This window comes from Mirounga leonina, unplaced genomic scaffold (genome assembly GCF_011800145.1).
Source record: "Mirounga leonina isolate KUSES-001 unplaced genomic scaffold, KU_Mleo_1.0 Mir_152, whole genome shotgun sequence".
In the NCBI taxonomy this organism is placed as follows: Eukaryota; Metazoa; Chordata; class Mammalia; order Carnivora; family Phocidae; genus Mirounga; species Mirounga leonina.
Window position 1 is genome coordinate 683,402 of NW_023270380.1, and position 19,350 is coordinate 702,751.

At 38.0% G+C, this 19,350-nt stretch overlaps 1 protein-coding gene across 3 annotated transcripts in view; it reads right to left on the reverse strand.

Moving 5' to 3' along the window:
* Positions 1 to 4,754: 4,754 nt before the first annotated feature.
* The window catches only part of NUP133 (nucleoporin 133), a 64,448-nt gene continuing 49,852 nt past the window's right edge, over positions 4,755 to 19,350 (reverse strand). For all 3 annotated transcript variants that reach the window (XM_035008416.1, XM_035008417.1, XM_035008418.1), the window contains 7 exons: positions 18,307 to 18,465; positions 17,383 to 17,518; positions 13,774 to 13,892; positions 12,748 to 12,828; positions 11,938 to 12,002; positions 10,189 to 10,277; positions 4,755 to 5,716 (listed from right to left, as the gene is read on the reverse strand). In XM_035008416.1, coding sequence (XP_034864307.1) covers positions 5,580 to 5,716; positions 10,189 to 10,277; positions 11,938 to 12,002; positions 12,748 to 12,828; positions 13,774 to 13,892; positions 17,383 to 17,518; positions 18,307 to 18,465 — 786 coding nt within the window. In that variant the 3' untranslated portion in view covers positions 4,755 to 5,579. The remainder of the gene's footprint in view (positions 5,717 to 10,188; positions 10,278 to 11,937; positions 12,003 to 12,747; positions 12,829 to 13,773; positions 13,893 to 17,382; positions 17,519 to 18,306; positions 18,466 to 19,350) is intronic.

Sequence of the window (19,350 nt, forward strand, 5' to 3'; positions counted from 1 at the left end):
AAAGCACATGCAACCCTCCTCTGTAGTCCACATCATGGCAGCCCTTCCTAAAACCATCAGTCAATTAAAAAATAGTTTGGTTAGTATGGGGCTTACGCAGTGAGTGTAAAGGGTCAGCTAAAAGCGACCTTGGTTTCGCATTTAGCTTTTTCAATTATTTTAGAGAATGAGTGACTGACAGAAAACTACCTTTCATTTGTAATACCTCATGTCCTGCTGTCAGTGGGTGGTGAAGAGACTAGAAAAAAATAAACTGGCAAATGCACTATAGGTACAATATAAACAGAAAAGCTTAAATTTTGCCCTGAGAGTAGGAAGAATACCTAAGAATTTGATATTTTAAAGGGGAACGGGGTTGTCAAGACTTCCCAAAACTCTTGCTCAGTGGTGCAGTTCTTCTCTCTTCTACTGCAAGCTTTTCTAAGCCCAGAGTCTATGAGCTTCAAACACACAAAGCTATGAAGGAAACACTCAGGAGGGAGGAGACTGCTAGTACAGCAAACCTTGGGGAGAGGGGGCCTGAGAACACCGGGCCAGACATCTGCTTTCTGCCCACGGTTGGGACTGTTTAAATAGTCTCTGACGGGTCACTATGGGGTCACCCAGTCCCATTCTGGTATAGTTGGATTCTCATTGGCCTAGGGGATAGACCTAACAGGCGAGTGGAAAAACTGTCTCCATACATGTACACTTTTGGGGAACACACCAGTGCTCTGCTCTCCCTGATAAGCGGGTGACTGCCTGCATACCCTTTTGAGAACTATCACTAAGTAAAGCTCAGTCATGTAGGGTATGCCTGAGAGTGCCTGCTTCTAAGTTTTCAGGTGCAGCCCCGCTCTTGAAACTTGACAGGGCCCTTGTGCAGCTACTCAGCTGTGCCCTCACAGCTCCCTCCTCCACAGCCCTATACCCTGAGCTCCTCACACATCTGCAGACCCCACTATCGCTGGGTCTAAACCTTCTATTGTTTCCTATCGATTCAAATATGAATTCAGGGGCGCCTGGGTGGCTCAGTCCGTTGTGTGCCTTTGGCTTAGGTCATGGTCTCGGGGTCCTGGGATTGAGCTCCAAATCAGGCTCTCTGCTCAATGGGGAGTCTGCTCCTCCCCCCACTCGTTCTCTCTCTCAAAAAAAAATCAAATATGTATTCATAAAACTTCATATGCTTTCATATTGTTAAAAGCATATAGGCTTTTAATTATTCTGAGGTAAGTAAGATAGGTACTAGTCATTCAGTTTTAAGAATCAGAAAAGCAAGGCCCAATGAGCTAGACCACACTCCCAGGTCCCAAAGCTGGGGCTTGGGTGACTCTCTCTCCCACTAGGAGTAGTCAGGGCAGGGCAGGGACTGCTTTCTACCTTCCTTTAATACTTCCCAACACTTAGTTTGGTTCTGAAAATAAGAGATCCTCAAGAGATCTTTTCCAACGAGGGGCCAAAGACATCCTGCAATGAAGTCATGGCTTCTGCCGTGGCCATCTCTATTGGCCTAATGATTCCACTGGAGCCATCAGCTCTCCGCCCCCCACCCCACTACCTCCTAGTATCTAGCATAATAAGTGGGTTAAAAGCTTGCACTTTGCAGTAAAGTATTTCTGGGTGTACCCTCCTCCCCTTCTGACTGGCTGTGTGACCTTGAACAGCTCACTTCAAGAAAGACTCCATATTCTCAACTGAGGATACTACCTACTCCTTAACATTGACTTGAAGATTAAAACTAGGTAAGTGCCTGGGACATAAACACTCAATAAATAGCACAGTATCTTTCTTCGGAGTGTTTGGAGGAGGTGAGGGGGGTGAGGTGGTAGAAGAGGGGAGCAAAGGACATTCAAAATTATTACAACTGTTTGCTAAACATGTCAGCATCATCACAAACTGAACAGGAAGAGTCATGTAAGTTTACAGGAATGTGGAGTACACACAGATTTTTGTACAAAGATTTATTCTAGTAGTATCTAAAAAGGCAACCCCCCCCCAAAAAAACAAAACAAAACCCAACCCAAACCAAAACCATTAACTCAAGTGTTCAGATCGTTAAGGAGGCAGAGAACCATTAAATAAAGCATGGCACAGCCATGTGGTAAAGTATCATGCAGTCATTAAAAAATTGTATCTTGAACTGTGAAGACATGCATTTTTGAAGGGGGGGAACTGTTTCTTCAGGGTGTGAAAAAAATCTTAAATTAGGTATTGCAATGATTTGTGGCCTCCAGAAGCACAGCACATAAAAAAATATACAGTATATCTGCAGTATTAAACTTTGTGGGGGGGGATGCGGGTGGAGTGATTAGAATAAAACTAAAAAGAGTCCTCAGGAATGACAACGGGAAAAAGACTGGGAAACACTGGATTAAGGATACGTGGAGATGCTCACAATATACACTAGGTTATAGAATACACAGTATGCACAGTCCCAAACTGTCCAAGATGCATTTCACTTTTTAAAAGTTTAAGTAATCTCTACACCCAACATGGGGCTTGAACTCATGACTCTGAGATCAGAGTTGCATGCTCTTCCGACTGAGCCAGTCAGGTGTCCCTAAGATACATTTCAAACTGGTAACTGAAGCTATTTCTAGCTGGTGGGATTATAGGGCTTTATCTTCTTCCATCTACTTTTTTAAAAAATAGGTTTCACATTTTCTAGTTTTTTTTTTTTTTAACTTAAGAATTAATTAGGGCACCTGGGTGGCTCAGTCGGTTAAGTGTCTGCCTTCGGCTCGTGATCCCAGGTCCTGGGACTGAGCCCCGTGTGTGGGGCTCCCTGCTCAGCGGGAAGTCTGCTTCTCCCTCTGCCCTCCCCCCACTCATACTCGCTCTCAAATAAAAATCTTTAAATTTTTAGAATTACACAATTATTTTTTTAAATTATATTTTGGTATCTAATGAGTGGATTTTACATAGAAATATGTAAAACTCTTTTCTCTTCAGGCATTCTCCAAATTAAAGGTCCAGGAATAAGCAGGTAGAACTACATTAATATTTCTGTAGTTATCAGCTTCAACATGTACAAGTATGCTGGATTACAATAGATTAAGAAGTGAGTCTGACGACATTATGGTGTGGCTTTCCTTCCATTCCTGTTCTAGAGAAAGCAATCGGCCTCAAAGGGGAAACATCCTGCACGATCTACCCGCAGGACTCGTGTGCCTGGTGGGCGATATACTTCAGGACTCTGATTCAGACCCCAAAGTAAAAGAAACAATCCAGTTTTGAAGTTTTCTTCAAAAAACGAAATCCCTACAACGGAGGGTGTCAGTAGCCTTTTACTTCACTGGGGTTTCAGCAAGTCCCTTATGTGTATCCAGTTCTGCCTTCATCCTTGACACATTCACGATTTTTTTTTTTTTAATTTACTTGAGAGGGAGAGAGAGAGCACAAGCAGGGGGAGCAGCAGGCTCCCCGCTGAACAGAGCCCGATGCGGGGCTCGATCCCAGGACCCTGAGATCATGACCTGAGCCGAAGGCAGACACTTAACCGACTGAGCCACCCAGGCATCCCATATTTACAAATTCTTAAAACATATCAGCACTGTTCACTTTCAAAAACACATTATTGTTTCATTTACTCAAGGCTGCAAGCTGTGACTCTGAGAAAAGCAAGGACGGGGGCGGGGGGGGGGAACCTTTCCCAAGTCCGTAAAATTTCTCTTTCCTTAGAAAACATGCTCACCTTTATAATGTGTCTTTATCAATTACTCAATTTATGTAAAAATCAATTCTTTGATAAAGACTATGTTGTGAAATTTTTAAATTTAGAAAAACTATTCAAAATCTTAGGACTTAATTTTACTATTATTAATTTTTAAAAATCCAACCATTTCGGTGCTAGGCTTCTGACGACGAGATACAGCTAGAAGAGCGAGCCTTCCCCTCCCTCAAAATAAGACTATGCATTACACTGTGACAGCAGTAATGCAAAATCATGCCATCAACAGGGCCAGGGTCACTCTCAGACTGGCTTTCCTGTCACACTAGGGCTATCAGATTTGTGGTAGCATGTTGAAGGGGGCACAATCCTGTGTCCCCAGAGCACATTACCGAAAAGGATCATACAGGCAAGAACTGTTAATGTCTATGTCCTGTAAGATAAAAATTTAGCAATTTCTTATCCACCATCTGACAAGTTCAACTTGCCTTAGCACCTTCAATAGGTTCCTAACTTGGACCCTGATGCTGTCCCCACACACAAGCTGCAAAAAAAAAAAAAAAAAAAGACAAGGCTGCTAGTGTCTTTCCTTCAGTTATTAATGTAATGAGCTCCATTAGCCTCCTCTTGCCAACGTGTTCAAAGGCTGGATTTGAAGCCTAGAGGGGAAGAGGGCACAGACGGCTGTCCTTTGTGAAACCAGGAACCGGACTCTCTTCACCATATTTAACTTCTGACCTTTTCAGCTGTCGGAGCAAGTTGTTTAGTGAGCATTCAACTGGGCCAAAATCTGAATATGCAGCAACTCCCTGTCCAATCTTTAGTCTTTATTTAAAGCTGATAAAAACTGAGTGATGACATTGGTCAGAACAACGAAGCTTTGAGAACCACTACTTTTCAGTAAATCGGATGCCATACTAAGAAAACCTATAATGGGGGGCGCCTGGGTGGCTCAGTCGTTAAGCGGCTGCCTTCAGCTCAGGTCATGACCCCAGGTCCTGGGATCGAGCCCCGCGTCGGGCTCCCTGCTCAGCGGGAAGCCTGCTTCTTCCTCTCCCACTCCCCCTGCTTGTGTTCCCTCTCTCGCTGTGCCTCTGTCAAATAAATAAATAAAATCTTAAAAAAAAAAACAAAACAAAACCCTATAATGGCTTCTAGCATAACACATGCTTTACATTAATTAGACTGTGGTAAAGCCGGAATTCAGTGTAAATCACCTTGAAAATACATGAAGCTAATTGAATCCCCATACTGAAAGATTGTAACTAACATTAATACTATAAACTTATTTTATGGTAACTTACAGATAGGTTAGAAAACACAGGTCTTATTCACTCCTCTCATTAATACTCTATTATTTACACAGAAATGTTTAATATTTTCCCAATGAATTAACCAGTTCTCAAGCTCACATGAATTATGCCTTGTTTAGTCTTTTAGTCCTATAGCAAGTCAGCAAACCTGACATCTATCTTACTACATATTTCCCACTAGTTCTAACCAAAACAGACACCAAATACTTGATTCTCTTCAGTGCAGAGTCACAGCCATTTCAGAGACAATCAGTGCAATCCTGTCATGTTTAAAGTTATAGAAACTGAGGCCGAGAAGTGCTTTGTGCATACAAGTAGCCAGAACCAGAGTAAGAACTCCAGAACCCCCGACAGAATGAGAAGAGAAAGAAAGGGTAGCAAGCATGGAAATAACAAGTGATACATTTTAGATGGAAAAAAGAGAGAAAATATCTTGTAACAAAAAACCAAAACTACATTCAGTCACACAGCTGTTTTGTAGCAGCTTTCAAATAAAGTATACAAAATTCATCAATACATGTTATAAAACTACAAATTTTTAGATGTTTAAGGCCTAAGATTTTTATAAGGACATGCTTACACAAATTTTCAGGGACAGTGACCATTTTTAGAAAAAGTTACATTTGTCCCAGAACATAATATTCATAGTTTGCTTTCAAAACAAACTCAAAGTAAGGATTAGACTTTAAGCTTCCAAGCTGGTCTGCTTGCAGGAGGTCTCTCACCTCTGGCAGGTATTCACTGAGCTGAATGCCTATAAACACAAACACAGAAAGTCCTTTTTTATTTTCATAAGACTCCCCAATGAATGAAGATGATTAATGATAACATCTGTGCTTCTATTTAAAATATAATGTCACTCCACTATTGGGAAATACTCTGTTCTAAATTCCTTCCACTGCCAAACATACTTGCAGGTCTAACGACAGGACATTCTTTACTTAGAGGTTGCTTGAGTGTTTTTCCCCCTAGTGGTCAAAATAGCCAATCTGATTAAAGTCTTTAATAAGACCTGAAATACTTTCATTTTTCTCCACAGCTTAAGTCATTTCTTCAATGTGGAAGTTTTTAACTAATAATCACCTGAAAACAAGTAGTGCAAACAATTATATATTCCAACAATTATATATTCAAGTATTTCAAACAAATATATAATAATTATATATTCAAGTATTTCAACAATTATATATATTAAGTATATATCCAATTATATATAGGGAAATAATTTAGTAGAATAGTATCATGAAAACTAGTTCCAGTGTCTCAAAATGTATTACAGTCTGAAATGAGACAGGTGAAGAATCATTTCTTCATTAGACCGCTATAAAGGTGGAAAGCCAATGAGCACTGATGAAATGAAACTGTTGAATTAGGATCTGTGTAGTTACAAAAAGGTATGTACAATATTCTCACTTGATAAAGAAAACTGGAAAAAAATTTTCAATTAATAAGGCAATATTTTATCATTTGTCACATTAGCATAAGGTTCTCAAAATCAAATACTGAGTTTTTTTTCCAATACCCTCAAAGTGCCTAGCACCATTTTTTGTACTTAACTGTTACATAATAAAAATCTGGGTTATAATAAATGTTATGAGGTGAAATCTGAACTATTTATAGATCCTTTATTATAATTAAAATACTTCAAATACTTTTTGTCTGTAAAACAGCATTACACTTCTGAAAATACATTAATTTCTAAAAGATCAATTCTCTAAAAAAATTAAACATCTTGGGGTGCCTGGGTGGCTCAGTCATTAAGCGTCTATCTTTGGCTCAGGTCATGATCCCGGGGTCCTGGGATCTCCCTGGTCAGCAGAAAGCCTGCTTCTGCCTCTCCCACTCCCCCTGCTCGTGTTCCCTCTCTCGCTGTGTCTCTCTCTGTCAAATAAATAAATAAAATCTTTAAAACAATTTTAACATCTTACTTGGCTTCTATTTTTCTTGTGCATGCCCTCTGTTTAGAACTAATATTTGATGACTTCTTTTCTTCACAGCAGGCGTTGAAACTCTGCCCAGTGATATGAGGAAGGCGGCCTCGGGGATCTTGGTAAACTTAAGAGCCAACGCCTCACCCAAAGCGGACAGCACTCAGCAGATTGCTGTTGCCAGGACAATATTGCAGTCCAGTTTAGGCCAATATTTTGATTCTTAGAATTAAGAAAGTAAGATTTTTTTTTTAAGATTTTGTTTATTCATTTGAGACACAGACATATATATATATATAGAGAGAGAGAGAGAGAGGGAGACAGAGAGAGAGAGCATGAGCAGGGGGAGAGGCAGAGGGAGAGGGAGAAGCAGGCTCCCTGCTGAGCCAGGAGCCTGACATGGGGCTCGATCTCAGGACCCTGGAATCATGACCTGAGCGAAGGCAGACCCTTAACCATCTGAGCCACCCAGGCGCCCCAAGGAAGTTAAGACTTTTGTAAGAACACTTCTCAACTATTAAATGCTGGTGGCTCATTAGAAAAAAACTTAAAGTCCATGTAATGATATATGAATTTTGTGTATAATATACCTCAATAATATTAAAAGCAAACTGAAAAACTCCATGTGGGTAAGTTAAATATATCTATGGAATCAATTCTTTCCACAAACTGAAGTAATTGCTGGCTTCCAGAGCTTATGAAATATGAGGCTATCTATATCTCTCTACCGTCAGGATCTGTCCTTTAAAAACATTTGCTATTGTATATCGTAGCTATATTATTAAAAAGCTTCCAAAAATAAATGTATTTAACTTCTTGTTATAAGTATATATACCTTTCATTTGTATATATATGTTTATTTATTTCTATAATAGTTTCTACTTGTTTTTGTCCTTTGGTCACAATTTAACAATTCCTTCTGTACAATCACAACTTTCCATTCCTATTGTTCATCTATGATTTATTATCTAAGAATAACAAAAACAGCAAAGTCACCTTTAAATAGCACTAAACACTTAATTAGCCACAATTCAACTGTGGCACTTTTATGAGAAACAAACTTCATGGAAAACATTGGATTTGGGTCCAAATGCTTTCTAATAATCTGTTAGGCTCAACTGGAAAATCTCTCCAGCAGTACAGAGAAATCAATCATATCCAGTTATTTTTTCATTTCCAAATACGGAAAAGAGAAAGTCCTACAGGTGCATTTCAGCTCTTTATGAATTTCAAGTATTTCAAATACTTTCAAACAAAAGACAGATTATTTTGCTATATCCCTTCATTATTTCATTTTTAATTTTTATTTTTGTGACAATGAAAAGGCTTAATTAACCTTTGTGTTATTACTCATCTTTGAAAAAGAATGCACTATTAAATCTGTCATGGTAGGATGATCAAGTATCCCTTTCTCAAAATAAAAGTCCAGATCAATTATGAGCAAGTTCCAAGTAATCTATTCACAGAATTACATTTTCACTGGATCACTTACAAAAGGAGACTACAAGTCTGAAATGTAATGCTAAGAGACCATCAGATGGGCTGTAAAACAAAAGCTTCTGACACGCAAACGCTGCGAGTTTGCTTCTGTTTCACCTCAGAATACTGGTTGGTGTGGTTAGTTTCACACTACTTTTCTAAGGGTCCCCCTTCACGTCCCCTGGTTAAGCCAGCAATTCTAAAATAGAAGACTGCAGAATACAATCCATTACAGAGGAGTTTGGGCTACGAATCTGCAAAATATGTGTAGACATTCAAAGGACAAATGTCTATTGAGTGACTACTATGTACCAGGGATGGGGTTCATCATGTTTCATGTAGATTAAATAATGTATCTTGCATATATATGTATAGGAAACTTCCAAATGTGTGTAAATGTTAGTATGATGGATAAAAGTCCTATCCATTTAGAGGGGCTGAATTTACAGTAACTTATCACTATGTATTTTTTCCATTTGGTATAAAACAGAGTATCCTTATATCTGCAAAGATTACTGGTAAACACTAAGCCTAATTTGCGCATTGCCTAAATTTAGTATCACACATTTTGATAGAACATTCTGTAATAAATTGAACCACACATGTACAAAATATGCAAAACTGCTCATCTCTAGTCTAACACTCTCCCTATATTAAGCTCCCCGTAATATGAAAAAAGGTGAAAGTAAATACAGTTGATCCTTGAACAACACGGGTTTGAACTGCATGGGTCCATGTACCTGCAAATTTGTTCGATACAGTACAGTATTGTAAATGTATTTTCTCAATAACAATTTTTCTCTAATTTATCTTATAAGAATATAGTAGATAATACACATGCAAAATATGTGTTAACCAACTGTTTATGTTACTGGTAAGGTTTCTGGTCAATAGCGGGCTAATGGTAGTGAAGTTTTTAGGGAGTTAAAAGTTATATGTGGATTTTCAACCATGCTGGGGGTCAGTGCCCCTCATCCACACATTGTTCAAGGTTCAACTGTATCCTCTACTTCAGATTCCCCCCTGAGAATAGCATTTTATCCATAAAAGCTTCTTTACCTAATTTGTGTCTCAATCAGCAAATGGAATTTTGCTGTTTTAGGTGCAAAACATACTCCCTTCTTTTCCTTTTTATTTTGTTCCTAAGATGAATTTTAGAGTGTTAATGTCCAAAATGGATGTGTAAAAGCATTCTGTAATTTGTACTTTAGTATGGTCGGTTATATATCAAAAAGTTATTTCTCGGGTGCCTGGGTGGCTCAGCTGGTTGGGCGACTGCCTTCGGCTCAGGTCATGATCCTGGAGACCCGGGATCGAGTCCCGCATCGGGCTCCCTGCTCGGCAGGGAGTCTGCTTCTCCCTCTGACCCTCCCCCTTCTCATGCTCTCTCTCTCTTAAATAAATAAAATCTTAAAAAAAAAAAAAAGTTATTTTTCATTTATATATTATTTCAAGTTTTCAATCTTCACAAGAGTTAACTGAAAAATTAAAGGAAATGGCTACTTCTATCATACAGATTTTTGGTGTCACAACCAACATCTGAATCCATTCCTTGTCCATCCTGAATCAGCATGGAGACTTTGCCCACTGGAGTCCACCAGGACCCATGTGGATGGAGACTTCACCTTGACACATGCTCCCCCAATTGGGAGAGGAAAGAAAAAAACCCCTCCTTCACTTTAAATAAATCTAATTCTGAGTATGATACTGTTTAATCTTAAATCACCCTGGCATTGACACCTTGGCAAATCCCCGTTATTCTCAGATTTCTGAAATTGAGGAGTGATGCTATAACTTCCAATATTAACAAACCACTTACCATCTTTTAAAAGTTTCTGTAAGATTTTCACAAATATACTGTCTTTAGATACTTCAATTGGATCATCCTTACCATCTGAACTAGACCAGCTAGAAAACAAAATTGCAATGAGAAGAAAATGAAATCATGGACATATCTGAAATAAATGACTTCTATTTGCTACTGTAGTTTTGTTTTGCTGGTTGTGCCAGGGGTGGAGAATTTTGAGTTTTGTGATACTGTTTCAAAGTATTTAAATAAGGGAGGTTTGAATGCTGAATATACTTAAGAGTCTATTTTAGATACAAAATGCTACACTCAGGTAGCTATTCAACCCAACATAACCATATGTATTTGATGTCAAAACAAAGTAGCAAACCATCTTTCCCAAAATAATTCTATAAATAGACAACAAATCTAGTAAAGACTCCAAAGTAGATCTTCAGAGCACAGGTAATAGTTACAATATATTGTAACATATTCTGCTTTTCATAAAAGTAAAATGGTAACCAGGGTCTATTACAATGTAAGTTTTCTTTATCTAGTGAGATTATCTACTGCTGAATCACACACACACACACACACACACACAACCACTGCTTTGTAATCAATGAATATATTCCACAATACCTTAAATGCTCCCCCAATACATTTTTTTTTATTTTGAGAGAGCGAGTGAGCATTGGGGGGGGTGGGGTACACACACACACACACACACACACCCGCCCAGAGCCTGACGTGGGGCTCAATCCCAAGACCCAGAGATCATGACATGAGCCAAAGGCAGACGCTTAACCTACTGAGCCACCCAGGCGCCCCAATACCTTAAAGTTTTTAAATGTGAAGCCATGACAAGGAATTCCAGTCAAATGACAGCATACTTTTTTAAGATTAGGAAGGAGAATCAAGTGGGCAGAGCTAGATGCTTCAGAGAGTGACCTCCAAGACCAAACAGAACAACAATTTTAACTATTTGGGAGTGATCAGAGGGAGAAATGCTTTAGTAAAAATAGTTCTACTGCAATTTCTCAGCCCCATATAAAAAGGAAAACTGTAAGTAGGAAAGGGTGTTAGCACTCAAGTCACGTTCTCTAAAATTCTTTTCCTAGAAACAATTCAACCCCCCAACTGATTATTCTCAGTCTTTCACTGCCACCACCTTTCTTTGCCACCATTTCCCATAGATATCTCCCTTCTCAGGAAGGAGATGATCATGAAAAAGAGGTCTCAGTAACTTAAAGAGAGTACTGATACTCTAATAAACTTTTTATTTAAAACAAAATGCAGCTTCTTGTTTGGTAGAACTGGCCCAACTTCTGTGAAAATCAGGAACATATATATTTCTGTGCAAATTGACAGTCCAAATTTTAAAATCAAAAGTAGAGGGGCATCTGGGTGTCTCAGTTAAGCGTCTGACTCAGGTCATGATCTCAGGGTCGTGGGACTAAGCTCCACATTGGGTTCTGCACTGGGCGTGGAGCCTGCTTGAGATTCTCTTTCTCCCCTTCTCCCTCTGCACCCCACCCCCACTCTCTTTCGCTCAAGTAAATAAAATCAAAAGTAGAGATTTATTATACCAGTGGTCCTAAGTCCTTAAACTCTTCCTTAATTATTGAATGAAAAATTTAGATTACTAATGCACACAATAAAATTTTTATAATTATGTTAGAATACAATTAGGTTACAAAACCATTTGATATAGGGTATCATAATCTTCCTAAAGAGTCCTTTTCTAAAACCATAGCTTAGATTCATGCTATGAGAACTTACTTATCTCTCTGAAGAGCTTTGCAAAGGATTTCCAGTTTTAGATCATTTATATTTACATCTTCCTCCTTTATAGTAAAACAAAAAAATCCTCATTAAGTGCTGATTTTAAAAAAATACATGCTTAAATTTGAGTTATGTTAACTAATTCTGCATAAATACGACTGACTTACCTTAATTCATAATTTAAAAAAATTTAAGACATGAATACTCAGAAGCATAAGCCAATTAGTAACTGTGTGGGAATTAGTTTCTGATTATTCTGTGATAATCTGATTTTATCAGGAAACTTGAAAGGGTTAAGATTTTAAACAAGGTAACATAAAAGCCAATACACTACATTTTAAAAATCTATCAATTGCAGGGCCAACTATTTAACCTACAGAATTGTCATTTAAAGCCCCCCCTGCACAAAGAAGGTTGAGAAACAGCTCCTCTTAGGGTGAATACTGTGAAGAATAAATTGATAAAGCAATATATCAGACTGAGGAACTAATAATGACTTAATAATGAAAGAGAAAAAAATACCTCAGGACTCTGAAAAGCCGTGTTTTTTATTCATGCACAGAAAAAGACATCTGGGAATGTGTGAGAATTATCAAGAAAGGGAATCTCCTGACAGCTTTTCTAAAGAGCTACACACATTCCAAGAGTTAGGAATAGCTGAACCAGAGAGTCTTTCTAAATTAACACACTGTCATGATTGGCTAAAAGAGGTATTTTTTTCTCTTTTTATAGGTATTCAGTTCTACCAAAAACCATATATATAAATTGTGATACTTGCCTATGATCATCTCAAGTGATTTTACTTACCTCATCAATATATTCCAGCAAGTCCAAAGCTTTCTTGAAGTCATATTCATTAGCTCTTCTGTTTTCTTCACATATATACAGCTATAGAAAGTTCAAATAAGGTTGAGGATTATTTTAAGTAATCCTATAACCAAGACTAGAGAAATTTATGGAGAAAATATGTCATTGTCTTTTAAGTAAGTCAAAGGTATTTTTATTTTATAGTAAGAAGACTATCATCTTTGGAAATCACATTCCATCTATGCTCATAATAAACTGTAATTAATTTGCAAATCTTGGTATATGTACTTTTAAAATGTCAGTAAATTTATATTCTTAGGCTCAAGATAGTATACATATTTTAGTATTCTTTTGAGCATATTCTTTGCAATATGCTATATAAGGAGAGGCCGTTGTGAGCTCAATTATAGGAAATCTGTTACTAGTAATGTCTAAAATACTGAAGTTTTTGAATTGTCTTCTTAATAAAATTAGAGCAAATTCAAAGTGATCCTACATCGCTCTTGCATTTGCAATGCTTTCTTGAAAGGCAAAGAGAGAAGCAGAGTTAAGGCTACACGTGTACTTAACAACAACAGTATCTTACCCAGGCTGCAGCATAACCTAGCTATGCCCTTAAGAATGTGTTATGTTCCAAAGGAAAAGGGTGAGGATGGTACTTATAGGCTATGAAAATCCAGTTCCTTAAACCTTTTTTCTTACGGAACAGCCTGAACTGTACCTCACGGTACCTACATGTCCTATGCCGGAAAAGAAAATACAAGTACTTTCTTCTGGTCACCGGCATGAGCACCTCTAGGAACAGGTGGAGATCTACAGGGAGGCAGAGGCTGACCCACTACTTTCTGCTAATGTGCATCCTGCTCTCAAGCAGCTTCTAACAACTTATTCTGGGGGAAGGGGAAAGTTACCAGAAAAACAGGAAGCGGGGAGATGACTACTCATAGGAACTATACCATCTGACTCAAGAAATACCAATGCTGTTTTGAGACTGAGGAACGGTGCAAGGATGGGAAAAGCACGCACGCTGATGAGCTGAGGGGCCGTCAGCACTGGCATCGCACTGAGACTTAGCTGTTTCTCCGCCAGCAGCTGTTCAGGCAGGGTCTCCTGGTGCAAGAGAAAGCGCTCCTGCTCAGCCATTTCTAGAATGCAAAATGAGAGGCAGGGAGGGGAGTAAACTCTTCTATCATAAAACAAATCTAAATTAAAAAAAAAAAAAGAGGAACATCTCTAAAGGTAATCTCATCAGTACTTGGTGATCTTAAAATGTTATTAATTCTGCTAAGTTTTGATTTCCGATGTTAAAACATATTCTATTCAAATCATATAAACAATCACAGTCACCAGAAATAGGAGGGGAGAGAAGAGCTATGAAAATAACACTCTACTGTTTGAAGGAGTTGTAGAACAGATGGCTACTTCATCAGGCACAAGTCCCTCAAATCGGGGGTCACCCAGTCTCATTTTATGGTAACTCAGTAACTCCCACCAGAGTTTCTAATATAATCTTTCACTAAGGGAAATGATCTATTTAAAAGCCACCATGAGTATATTCCAGGAAAAACAAAACCTGGTAGTTTATGCGCCAAACCTAACTAGCAATGGTAATCTCAACAGGATGAGGTGACGGGGTGAGGCTATCCAGGCTGCAGCCCATTCCCAGGCTTTGCCCAGGGAAGTGTGCTGGGCTGCAGGGGAAAAGGATCGAGAACTGCCATGCAGCCTCATAAACACAGCGGTCACAGCAACGTACAGTGACCAAAGCACAAATATGCTCAAATACTGACATCACTCCATGTGATCCTAATTTTATAACAATCAAACAAATCATTTTTGTGCAATTTCCATACCTAGAAAAACAGACTGGGAGGATACACAAAATAGTAACAGTAGTAATCTCTGAGGCAGTGAGATTATAGGGACAATTTTTTTTTTATTGTGTTCTTCCTGATAATTTACAAATTTCCATAGGAATTATTCACATAACCAGAAAGTAAGTTATTTTTTAAAAGTCTACTCCCTATGACCATATACACTGATAGTCTGTAGGTAATTACTGACACCTGAAAATACTCCCACTGTTTTAAGAAAGTGAAAGTTAAGAAGTGATCAAATCAAAACGGTGACCAGAGTTCTAACGATTTCTGGTGGGTGGGGAAGCAAGAAATAAAACCTTGATTTGATTAACACAGTCTATCTCTGGTGACCAGACTAAAATATGGTTTCCCATGTCAGACTATCAGCCAACCTTGCAGAATATATACACACTTCTCTAGAACAACAGGCACTGCTAGTACTTAAAAATGAAAGACTGAAGAATCTCCTAAGGAGTCAATAATAATTTTAATAATAAAAGTTAAATGATAAAAGTTAAAAGTTAAATGATTTATTAAGGACTTAATATATGCAAAACATTTTTTTTCAAGGAACAGTGTCTCCAATCCTTACAACTACCCATTTTATAGCCAAGGAACTGAGGCTCAGAAGGTACCCAAGGTCACAAAGCTAGTAAGCTGGAGAAAATAACTGAAACCAGATCTCTCCAATTTCCATCCAGATTCTTTCCACTATTCCCACTCCCTGAAGAAAAAAATGACAGCAGTATAATTAGAATCCATACCTCAGAAGCTGGACTCTGGCTAAGCCCTGCAACCAAACACCGATATTTGCATATACTTCACTCCTGACTACATAAGCTAAGATCCCCTCCAATTTTAATTTTGAAAAATTCCGAATCTACAGAAAATTTTAAAAAAGAATGCAGTGTACACTGTATACCTAGAGTTACCTGCTATTAACATTTTGCTATCTTTGCTTTATTTACCTATCTACCTACCAACCTACCTATTTGCTTTCCCCCCCTAAGTAATACAGAAGTTGCAGACTTTCATGCCATTTCATTTCTAAATACTTTAACATATACCTCCTAAGAACAAGGGCATTCAACCACAGTATCATTATCAAGTCTGAAAAATTTAACACAAATAGAGTAATGTCATCTAATATTATGTTCACATTTCCCCAGTCATCCCCAAAATGTTTGTCATAGTTGGTTATTTGGGGGATGACTGAGGAGTTGATCAAGCATCTCACACTGTAGTTGGTTGTCACAGCTCTCAGGCTACTTTAATCTAAAACAGCCTCTTGTCGGGCGCCTGGGTGGCTCAGTTGGTTAAGCGACTGCCTTCGGCTCAGGTCATGATCCTGGAGTCCCGGGATCGAGTCCCGCATCGGGCTCTCTGCTCGGCAGGGAGTCTGCTTCTCCCTCTGACCCTCCTCCCTCTCATGCTCTCTGTCTCTCATTCTCTCTCTCTCAAATAAATAAATAAAATCTTTAAAAAAAATAAAAAAATAAAACAGCCTCTTGTCTTTTTTTTTTTTGCCTTTCATGCTGCTGAATTTTGAAGTCTGGGCCAATTATATTGTAAAATGCCCCACAAACAGGATATATCTAATCACTCCCTTGTGGTTAGATTCAGGTTGACCATTTCTAGCATGAAAGTAACACAGTGGTATTCTATACTGCCACATTACATCACTCCAGGAAGTACGTAATGTGAGTTTGTCTCACTGCTGACGATGGTATCTATTAGATCTGTTGTAATAATACTCTGAAAACATGACACGATCTTCTTCCCCTAACCCTTAAACTCAATGGTTTTAGCATCCTTTGATGACTAATTAGTCATCATGGTTGCAAGATGACTTCCCAAGTCCTATTCTACATTAGTTGGTATTCTTTTTTTGTAAAGAAGCATTTCACTGACCCCTCCCCTTTTGGGTATCACTGTGGATTTATGGATTTTTTGTTTTTAAACGTTTTTTAAACGGTGAAATAAAATGCTTTACTATCATTCTTTTTGGTGTTCAAATTATCCCCAAACTTGGCCAGTGGAGGCTGTTGTGTTGACATTTCTACTTTAACCCTGCTTTCTGGCTAAACAAGACTTCCCAAGATCATTTCTCCAATAATCCTCAATTCCTTTTACTGAGAAATAGTAGTTAGAAGCCAACGTATAGGACTAGGTATACTCATGCTACTGGGGTGTCACTGATTTTAGGCCTTTTCAGTGAACAGAGCCAAGAAATACTTTAATTTTAAACAATCATGATTCCATCTGATTATCTCCAATTCAAATGCAGTACAGGGTTCTTCCTCATCTTCCTTCTAAATTTCATCTCCCTTCCCCTTGGTTCTCAAAAATAACAATATAGCCAATCATTTTCTCAACCTACAATATAACAAAATAGTTGTATACAATTATGACACCAAAAAGTTTTGAATTCTGAAACTAGTAGCTTCAAAATTACCACTATCTACAATAAAACCCACTGAGTAAAGGTCAATATTTCTTTGCAGTTCTTCTTGTTCTTAGAATATGAATCACTACGGATGTACTCAGAGCACTCTTCAAATCATATAACATCCTTCTTAGGAATTCTTATTTAACATACAAGTTTTCTCTAAAAAACAGAATCCCAAAAAACATACTTGAGTAAGGGTCTAACGACACTGAAATCACTCCTCTTAAAGGAGAGACAGGTCCTGTGTCTAATGAACCCTATTAAATGATAATAGGAATGCACAGAGTTCATTGATAGCATGACTGATGTTCAAATCCTTTCTTTTACCTTCAATTTTTTCTTGCAGCATATTCTCTGAAAAGTCTGAAGCCAATGCAGCCAATTTACTCAAACCAAGAAGGGTTTTTTTCTTTGCAAAGTAATGAGTTTCCACGTTTGCCAAACCCAGAAGTGTTGCATGAGCCTACAATAAACAAAATATGAAAAATGGTAAGATCCTGAGTATTAATTCAAGTTGAAATATTAAGTACAACCCAAAATTGTTTCCCCCCCTTACTGATACCAATGAAAGATCAGATCCAATACTAGCAAACCTAAACCTGACTGGTACTATATACCGAGAGTAATTACTCAATAAAATATTAACCAGCCACACTAATTACTGGGAAAAGAAACATGTATAAAACATTTGTTCTATAACAATTATATATTCACTTCAACATCTTGTCAAGGACAAACTTTAAAACTAATTAGGGTACTGTTTTTACTCATAATTTGAACATTTTTAAGAAAATACTCATAAAAAAAGACCACAGACTGTTATTTACACATTAATAAAATTTTTGTGCTTTACTGTAATAGTAGTCAAATCACAAAAGGTACTTTTTTTATTGAGACATTAAAAGTAATGGCAATGCCATCATAAATAAAAAAGAACACTTTATTTAAATTATGTCAGAGAATAGGAGATACATATTTAAAATAATCTCTAGGGGCACCTGGGTGGCTCAGTTGTTAAGTGTCTGCCTTCAGATCAGGTCATGATCCCGGGGTCCTGGGATGGAGCCCTGCATCGGGAAGCCTGCTTCTCCCTCTCCCACTCCCCCTGCTTGTGTTCCCTCTCTCGCTGTCTCTGTCAAATACATAAAATCTTTAAAAAAATAAATAATAACATAGTATTTTAATCACTAAACTACACCAATCAAGTAAAAAATTGCCTAAATCTGCTCCATGTAACTCAATCCTTCTTACCTTTTCTAATTCTTGGCTGTTAATTTCATGTAACCAGCTGAGATGTTCATGAGCCTGCAAAAAATTCGCCAACTCTCCGTGCTGAGAAATGGGCTGAGATAATAATTTGCCTCGCTTTCCTTTCTCCAGATACCAACGGAAGAGGAAGTCTGAAAAATTCTACAAATAACAGGGCAAAGAATCCAGTAATATTCAGTAATACAGTTTTAAAAAGTACATTTCTTATAATAAAATATTAATTTTTTTCAAAGGTCTTAGATTGCAGAACAGAAATCCTTAAATACTTATTTTCTATATGGTAGGGCCTTAAAAAAAACTTAGTCATCTCATTTAATAAATGAGGAATTCAGATTCAGAAAGGGGATCTTGCTCAAGATCATGTAAACTTTAGATGTGCGTGGTGTGGTATGGTAGCCATTAGCTACATGTAGCTGTTTAAACTTAGTTAAAATTTTAAAATTCAGCTCCTCAGTCACACTCACATTTCAAGTGCCCAATGGCCCTATGTCCTATCATAGAATATATGAGTAAGATCTCCAGTGTCACAGAAAGTTCTATGTCACAGTGCAGAACGAAAGATTCTCAAGGATTGAATTCTGTGCCAGAAGGCCATGCAGACTGGCATGATAAATAGGAATCTAGAGAGGCCCTCAATGCCTAGCTGGTTTTTCCCATCAGACGTCTGCTGAATGCTGGGGTTACGTATGGAAGCCTAGGGTGGAAAGGAAGACTAAAATGTCCTACAGTCACACAGTATGTAAGAGATGTTTCCACTAAAGAAGGAATTCTTCAACGAACATACCAATCCCACAAGACTTCGAAACCAGAAATGAAATGAATATAACAAAAGCCACAACCAAGCCTTGGCCCACCTCTATTCTTGATGAATCAAGTGACCTGCCTCTCACCCTATCTGCCTCCCCAGAGAAAAATAGCATTCATTTCCACCTTTAAGGTTCCTTTATACACAATATCCAAAATAAAACAAAAAAGTACAAGACATAAAAAGCAGAAAAATAGGACTAGTAAGTAGACAACAGAACC